This window comes from Sinocyclocheilus grahami, unplaced genomic scaffold, assembly GCF_001515645.1.
Source record: "Sinocyclocheilus grahami isolate Dianchi unplaced genomic scaffold, SAMN03320097.WGS_v1.1 scaffold31.1, whole genome shotgun sequence".
Taxonomy (NCBI): domain Eukaryota; kingdom Metazoa; phylum Chordata; class Actinopteri; order Cypriniformes; family Cyprinidae; genus Sinocyclocheilus; species Sinocyclocheilus grahami.
The window spans coordinates 4,974,359-4,983,333 of NW_015505210.1; the positions used below are offsets into that span (position 1 = coordinate 4,974,359).

The 8,975-nt window shown below is 39.1% G+C and overlaps 1 protein-coding gene across 1 annotated transcript; it reads left to right on the plus strand.

The window, feature by feature from the left end:
* The first annotated feature begins 7,309 nt into the window (after positions 1 to 7,309).
* Positions 7,310 to 8,975, plus strand: LOC107576252 (glycine-rich cell wall structural protein 2-like). The gene is made up of 6 exons (XM_016262472.1): positions 7,310 to 7,422; positions 7,750 to 7,910; positions 8,445 to 8,481; positions 8,548 to 8,661; positions 8,692 to 8,757; positions 8,800 to 8,975. Exons 1-6 carry the CDS (start codon positions 7,338 to 7,340, stop codon positions 8,973 to 8,975), a joined length of 639 nt encoding a protein of 212 aa, XP_016117958.1. The 5' UTR covers positions 7,310 to 7,337.

Sequence of the window (8,975 nt, forward strand, 5' to 3'; positions counted from 1 at the left end):
GCTTCTGAATCAGCTACTGTTTTGTTATTAGTTTAAGTATTTGCGCATCGTGTATGTGCGTGTGTGTGCGCATTAAGTAAGGGGCATTACATTTCCGACGAGTGCTTGCGGTGTTCGGCCAATCACAATGCACTGGGTCAGCTGGCCAATCAGAGCAGACTGCGCTTGTCGGAAGGAGGGGCTTTGTAGAAAACGAAGCGTTTGAGAGAGGCGGGGCATAGACGACCTACAATAATGTACAGTATTTGAAAAAGCATGTGTTTTTTGAACATTAAAGCATGTCAACATATTCTGTTACACAAAATAATGATCTTTAAAAAAAGCATCATATGACCCCTTTAACATTTTACATCTATCCTGTCAGTGCTAAACATGCTGACCTTCATGATGTTTGTAATGCTGAAGACAGTTTTGATTGTAATTTTGATTTTAACTTTAGTAAATCTGTTTTCACCACTGTGAAGACATTATTATATTTTATAAAAACAAGGATCTTGGATACATTAACCTTTTAGTTTGTTTACCAACTCTCATATTCCGCATTATATATGGAAAATTCGAAAAAAGGGATAGTTTACCCAAAAATAAACATTACTCAACCTCAAGTTGTTCTTCTGTTGAAATTTTATTTGGAAGAATATGATTAACCAAACAGTTGATGGACCCCATTGGCTTCCACAGTATGGAAAAAGATACAAATGAAGTCAACAGGGACCATCAAATCTTTGGTTACTCACATTTCTCGAAATATATTCTTTTGTGTTCTGCAGAAAGAAATTCATACAGGATTGGAATAGCTTGAGGCGGAGTAAATGGTGTCAGATTTTCCTTTTTCTTTTGGGTTTTATTGTTTATTTATCCAGCCACAGGTGGATGTCACTTTCATAAACCACTAGATGGCAATGAAAACTTGCTGTCCACAGTACTTGTATAAAAGCTTTGAGCAAATGTTTAATTTGATTTTCATAATTGTGTGAATCAAAACATTCTTTAAAACGAAATGGAAATAGTAACACAAAGTATTAAATCATTTTTTAATGAGCAACAATTAATTAATGAATTATTTCCTGAAAACTATTTTTGACCTTTTATTTTATAGCATATAGTTTACTCTTGTATGAATCTGTTATTTTAATATCACTGAGATACTATTATAGGTTTTTATTTTAAAAAATGGGATTGTTTTTTTTTTTTATATTTTTGGTTTCCATTTTAATTTTAGTTGACATTGTACTAATTTTGTTGTGAGTTTTTGTCATTTTTAGTTATTTTAGTTTAGTTATGTTATTTTTCAACTAGCTCAAATAAATAAATAAATATGTACTGTATTTATTTATTTGCAGCCAGCACAAGCAGAGAAAACCACTAGTAGAAAGAAAAAAAAAACCTTGCTTATACTGAGAAAAATTAAAATTTTGTTTTTGTCATTTTTAGTTATTTTAGTTTAGTTATGTTATTTTTCAACTAGCTCAAATAAATAAATAAATATGTACTGTATTTATTTATTTACAGCCAGCACAAGCAGAGAAAACCACTAGTAGAAAAAAAAAAAACCTTGCTTATACTGAGAAAAATTACAATTTCTAGTCTTTAGACTTAAGCTGACATCCAAAATTTAGATTGCAAACTGGAGACTAAAGCACTGTCTCTGACCCTTGAGGAGTGCAGGATATAATTACAGACTGCATGTTTGTAGTTAACCTCAGTTATTTCTGGTTCAAACAATTCCCAAGAGCATTGTTAAATGTACAGAAGCACGTGTCTTATAAAAAACATTTACCAGAACCATATGTATGGTCATGTCATCTATGAAACATCAACAAGGCTCTCAATGCATTGCCATGCAGCTGATAAGATGACTTCATGCTCCATGGAGACTGCAAAAAATAAATACATTTTTATAAATATCTTGAACATATGAAACAGCACAGGCAAACATCATCACTTTATAACCTGATTGCATCATATCTATGCTTTCTGGGGAAAGCAACTCCTCCTCTGCCTCACCCAGATGATCTCCAGCCAGGAAAAGTCCCCAGTTTAACAGCAGTGATGTATTTGTGCTCCTCCTGGAGACGGGTGCTAATTGAACAGTAATAGGCTGCACTATTTCAGCAGGGGTCTGGACACTGTTGCAGCGGCATACTATGGCAAGCTGTTTTAACATTTAATCCGAAACCTACTAGAATCTATTTTAATGCTACTAGTATTTATGTATGTATTTATTTGTAATTATTATTGATCTTTTTTAGCTAACTAGTATATATTCCATTAAGTACTAGTAGGCTACTTAGCTGCTAGTGCTTATTCTTTAGCTAATAGTACTTATTTATTAGATACTAGTTCATATTTATTAGATATGTGTATTGAAGAAGTGTATTGAAATATAGTGACTACTGTTATTTTACTGTTACTAGTAACACATTTCAAATGTTTACCATTTAATTCTATGTGTATCTGGCATTCAGATATCAACTATTCAGTATTCATTAGATACTAGAACTTATTGAATACATACTATTACTTTTCATTATATATTAATAGATCCAAGTTATTCATTAGGTACTAGTACTTATTATTTAGACACTAGTATCTTTTGTAATTCTTAACAAATCTTATACTAATTTTTAATAAATACTCTCTATTTAATAAATAAGTATCTATTTAGTATAAATATATTTAATAAACCAATTTTTTATATTAGAATTATGAAAAACTGGTTGGCGCCGATAGCCTCATGGGTAACGCTAGCGCTTTGGGTGTCCCGTGTTCGAGTCCCGGTTTGCGGACCTTTCTCGATCCCATCCCCCCCCCTCTCTCTCTCCAACTTCGCTTTCTGTCTAACTACTATCCTATCAATTAAAGGCAAAATCGCCAAAAAAAAAAAAAAAAATTATGAAAAAGGGGTTTTAAGGAATGATTCAATGACTCATAAATACTTCACTTGTTTCATTACTGGATGAATCAGCATTTTTGAATGAATCTCTTGAATAAATGATTCAGTGACAAATACATTTTTAACAGGCACTTGTCTCCACCTACTGGAGAAACTATGTCATCGACACAATCAAGCATTATTTGAAGCGCCAGTTACTTTCAAAAGGTGATTTGCTCTATTTTGATCGCAACCAGACATCAATGTTAATATCCGACCTTTATCCCAGTATTTCTGTGATAATATGAATGACTGTAAGACAGAAATAATACTGTGTTGTTGAAGAGACTCTTTGTGAAGCTGTTTCTTACCTAAACATGGTAACTATCTGCTCTCTGTGTCAGCAGCAGTGCAAACACAGATTTGAATGTTCCGGTATGATTTTTTCAATGCTAGTAGCTAAAAATGAGTGGACTTACTAGTAGCATAAAAATAGATTCTATACATTTTAAGGATTAAATCAGGGTGACAATACATCATCTTTTTCCCAGACATATCCTCTTTTTGGACCTACATCCGGTCAGGATTTCTAAATCGCCCAAAATGTCTGGGATTCAGCTTTTGCTTTATACAGTCACCATTCATTGCATTTTTGTATTAAAGCCCAGTGCGGGACTGTTTTCTTAATCCCGCTCCCACTGAATTTCTGACGATTACCGCCTGCTCCCGCAACGTGTTTGTTCCTCTCCCGCAATTTTTGTGTCCAGTCCCGCCCACTCCCGCAAACATTTTAATATTCCATATATTTTTTGCATATCAGGGATCAATATGCAGAGTATTTAAAGCTATTTTGAATGAGCACTCTGTTCATTTTCACTTTACACTCTGTGTAAAGGGAGCACATACTATCCTATCAATTAAAGGCAAAATCGCCAAAAAAAAAAAAAAAAATTATGAAAAAGGGGTTTTAAGGAATGATTCAATGACTCATAAATACTTCACTTGTTTCATTACTGGATGAATCAGCATTTTTGAATGAATCTCTTGAATAAATGATTCAGTGACAAATACATTTTTAACAGGCACTTGTCTCCACCTACTGGAGAAACTATGTCATCGACACAATCAAGCATTATTTGAAGCGCCAGTTACTTTCAAAAGGTGATTTGCTCTATTTTGATCGCAACCAGACATCAATGTTAATATCCGACCTTTATCCCAGTATTTCTGTGATAATATGAATGACTGTAAGACAGAAATAATACTGTGTTGTTGAAGAGACTCTTTGTGAAGCTGTTTCTTACCTAAACATGGTAACTATCTGCTCTCTGTGTCAGCAGCAGTGCAAACACAGATTTGAATGTTCCGGTATGATTTTTTCAATGCTAGTAGCTAAAAATGAGTGGACTTACTAGTAGCATAAAAATAGATTCTATACATTTTAAGGATTAAATCAGGGTGACAATACATCATCTTTTTCCCAGACATATCCTCTTTTTGGACCTACATCCGGTCAGGATTTCTAAATCGCCCAAAATGTCTGGGATTCAGCTTTTGCTTTATACAGTCACCATTCATTGCATTTTTGTATTAAAGCCCAGTGCGGGACTGTTTTCTTAATCCCGCTCCCACTGAATTTCTGACGATTACCGCCTGCTCCCGCAACGTGTTTGTTCCTCTCCCGCAATTTTTGTGTCCAGTCCCGCCCACTCCCGCAAACATTTTAATATTCCATATATTTTTTGCGTATCAGGGATCAATATGCGGAGTATTTAAAGCTATTTTGAATGAGCACTCTGTTCATTTTCACTTTACACTCAGTGTAAAGGGAGCACATCTTACAAAATCAGATATTACTTTTATTATTTATTTAGATACTTTTATATAAAAGTATATAAAACCCCCCGGGTTAAAGGTTTGGAAATATTGCGTAAATTACATTTGACTGAAATGCTTGTATTGAAACATTTTGCATTCTACCTATGATAAAACTGTGCTAGATGTTACGTTTTGTGAAGGATGGTAGGAAGCCTTTTAGATGTGTTTTAGAGGTCTTCACGGGTCCAAAAATTGAGAGACCCGTAAATGTGCTGCATGGACCCGACCATTATTCGAAAGTTGGACCCGAACCCGGCTGGGAAGACACAGACCTAACTGCACCCAATCGGCACATATTGCACAGCAAACTGCTATTAACAAGTCAATAAACAAGTTGCGGAAAAAAATATTTGACTAGTCGGTGCAACCCCTAGTAGCCTTCTCCCTGACTGCGATGTATACAATCCTCCTTGGCAATAAATTTCCATCCATGTTAGGCTGTTCCTCACTCTTGCCGACTGAAAGAGCCGTCTTAATCCACTCATTATTCCAGCTTCAAAAGTCTACTTGCTGTCACGGTCGGTGACGGATGACTAATGCAACTTAAGTTTTTTTTTTTTTGCATCTCGTGTCAACTTCGACTGCTGTGTTTACCCTTTTTAACTACAATAATGATACTTTTTGTTGGTTGTAATAAAGACTCGGAGCAATTATTTTTTAGCAAAAAACGCACAGAACAAGAAGTTCGTTACACTTTACTGCGTGCGTGTTCAATAACAGGTGCATCTCTTCAGTAAAAGAAAACGATACAAAACACATGCAAAGTGCTGACTGACACTGATCACTGATGGGGGCAGTGTTCTCCGATCGACTTGGTTATTACACACAAAGTTAAACAGACCCAGGACCCGAAGTAATAAATTGGGACCTGACCCGGCTGACCATTTAAAATATAGACCCGAACCCGTACGGGTCCTTGGGTCTCGGATCGCCGTGATTTATCCAAGTAAGACATGTTTCCTGGATCAACATTACTGTCCAAAAATACAGACTTAACCCAATCCCTACCCATGAACCTAACCCTACCCAAAATGTATTCCTAAAATCAGTGGGAAATGATAGCTGATTAACAAGGGTGTAGAAGCACCAAACCCTGATCATAAGCCTAAAACTGAAATTTCCTGAAAAGATATCCCTCAATTCTGATTGGTTGATTGGAATGTTGTTCCAGGATCAACAAGGATGTACTTGGTGAAATCATGCTCACCGTCTCAGTTCCTCCGTGAAGACCTCTACTGTGTTTATGATCAATCTGCATAACAGTGACTGTAAAATATATATTTTAGGTAAGGAAATTACTACTTTAACCCCCCTCCCCCCTCCTCGTCTGCATCCTGCCCCCACTGTCCTCTTTTTGGAAAACTAATACATGGTCATCCTAATTAAATGTTAAAACGGCTTGCCATAAGCGGCCCTCTGCACTGCACTGAACGCTGAGGCAGTTAAGCAGCGTCTGTTCGCACCGAGACTGGCAGTGAGCTGATACAAGAGCCACATTCCTGTCTTTATCTGCTGTGTAAGACCAGACGACGAACTCGTCAGAACCCCGGAGGATTTTAAACATGCGCTCTGCTCTGGATGAATAATGATGGATAACTGGGGGTCTGCTGCTGGAAATGCGATGGTTTCTCTACAATGGGAAATACGTTCCACTATGTTACTGGATTCATGTTTTATAGCGTCAGAAGTATGCCAAGTTTACAAACGTGTGCTGAGGAAAAGATTTATTCTGTTTATTTTGCACTGAAATTAAGATTTCGACTTTCATCAGCTTTGGCAGAGCATTTTAAGCTCAGCAGAAAATCACCCAACTATTACTCAACTGCATGCAGGCTTTTATTAAAAACAAACAGGTTATCACACACAAAGTTATGACATATGTACAGAGAGCCCCCCACCCCCCTCCCCCCAAAAAGGGACCTGGAAACTTTAGAACTTGAAAAAGTCTGAAAGTCATTGAATTATATATCAAAATATCAAACCAAGTGGAATTTATTTGAACGAAATATAGCACAAGCAAAGTGTTTTGCAAAAGGAAGTTTGTTACGGGAATTTTTGATAAAATATGGATGTAGATCATTTAAAAAACGAATTAACATTGGATTTGTGGACACATTGTTTATATATACATATATATATATATAGTTATTTATTATTTGTATACTTTTAATTGTAATTAATGGTGTTATTCAAAAGTTAAGTGAGTTAGATGTTTCAGTGCATAGTCTTCATTATTCATTTAAACCTATGGGCTATAATGAAATCATTTAATTTGAGTGTTATTATTATGACATATCTTCAGGTAAAATATGGGCAAATAAATATGTATATGTTCATATACCTGTATATTGAATACATTTAGCTTTCAGACAAATCTCTTTTAGTGGGATTCTGTTTTGTCCATCTTCAGTTATTCAATAATTTAACCAAATTGCTAAAAAACTATTTTAAATTAAAATAGCTGATTTAGGATTTTACATTAATGGCATTAATTTTTTAAAATATTTTTCTTTTTTAAACAGTTGTACTAATAAATGTAATAAATATAAACAAATGTTGAAACCGCACTCCCTGGCCTCCACTAATGATCCTCTTGAATCCTCTAGTGGACAGTTTATGTCCGGCGAGGCTGACAGTCCGTGGGCCTGTTTGCGTGCAGCCTGTTTTCAGTGAGTTTCAGTTAATAATGGATGCTAAGGGTCCAAAAAACAAAACCAAACACACACACACACACACACACACACGAGTAACACCTTGAATTCAATGTATGTTTTAAGTAAACTTTGCCTTTTGTTCTTGTCTAAAGTAGGTTTGAATTCATCCCTTAGAATAGTTTTAAGCACAGGATGGCTTTACAAAATAAAGAGGAATAATACATGGAATATAATTCATTCTGTAGCTAAAACTGGCTATTTATGCTTTGAGTGTTTTGTGCTGTATGAAGTGGCATACTGTCTATATGCACAAACTAAAGCTGACTATCTGTGTCCACGCAGTGAAGCCGGGTCAATGTCCCATACCGGAGACAATTCCACTGTGTGCTGAAAGCTGTTTCCATGATGGCCAGTGTCCTGCCACATGTTGCCCAACCACCGGTGGCATTGCATGCCGTGAACCACGTGGTCAGGGAAGAGGTCAGGCAAGTTGTCAGGAAAGCGGCCATGGTCCGGGAAGCAGCCAGAGAAGTGGCCAGGGAAGTGGCGAGGGAAGCGGCCAGGGAAGCGGTTATGGCCAGGGCAGCGGCCAGGGAAGCGGTTATGGCCAGGGTAGCGGCCAGGGAAAGCGGTTATGGCCAGGGTAGTGGCCAGGGAAGCGGTTATGGCCAGGGTAGCGGCCAGGGAAAGCGGTTATGGCCAGGGTAGTGGCCAGGGAAGCGGTTATGGCCAGGGTAGCGGCCAGGGAAAGCGGTTATGGCCAGGGTAGTGGCCAGGGAAGCGGTTATGGCCAGGGTAGCGGCCAGGGAAAGCGGTTATGGCCAGGGTAGTGGCCAGGGAAGCGGTTATGGCCAGGGTAGCGGCCAGGGAAAGCGGTTATGGCCAGGGTAGTGGCCAGGGAAGCGGTTATGGCCAGGGTAGCGGCCAGGGAAAGCGGTTATGGCCAGGGTAGTGGCCAGGGAAGCGGTTATGGCCAGGGTAGCGGCCAGGGAAGCGGTTATGGCCAGGGTAGTGGCCAGGGCCAGGGAAGTGGCCATGGTCAGGGAAGCGGTCAGGGAAGCAGCCAGGGAAGTGGTTATGGCCAGGGTAGCAGCCAGGGACGCGGCCATGGTCAGGGAAGCAGCCAGGGCCAGGGTAGTGGCCAGGGCCAGGGAAGCGGTTATGGCCAGGGTAGTGGCCAGGGAAGCGGTTATGGCCAGGGTAGCAGCCAGGGAAGCGGTTATGGCCAGTGCCAGGGAAGCGGTTATGGCCAGGGTAACGGCCAGGGCCAGGGAAGTGGCCATGGTCAGGGAAGCGCCCAGGGAAGCGGTTATGGCCAGGGTAGCGGCCAGGGAAGCAGCCAGGGAAGCGGTCATAGAAGCGGCAAGGGAAAAGGCCAGGGAAGTGGTCATGGTCAGGGAAGTGGCCAGGGTAGCGGTTATGGCCAGGGAAGCGGCTATGGTCAGGGAAGTGGTTATGGTCAGGGAAGTGGTTATGGTCAGGGAAGCAGTCAGGGTCAGGGAAGTGGTTATGGTCAGGGGAATGGTCAGGGATGTGGTCAAGGAAATGGTCAAGGATGTGGTCATTGA

What these genes read in the sequence shown, in the direction of transcription:
- LOC107576252 (XM_016262472.1), top strand. Translation starts at nt 7,338, where the DNA reads ATGATCCTCTTGAATCCTCTAGTGGACAGTTTATGTCCGGCGAGGCTG. An exon ending in AGGCAAGTTGTCAGGAAAGC is followed by an intron (nt 7,911 to 8,444) that starts GGCCATGGTCCG and finishes GGAAGTGGCCAT; the next exon opens with GGTCAGGGAAGCGGTCAGGG. An exon ending in GGGAAGCAGCCAGGGAAGCG is followed by an intron (nt 8,758 to 8,799) that starts GTCATAGAAGCG and finishes GAAGTGGTCATG; the next exon opens with GTCAGGGAAGTGGCCAGGGT.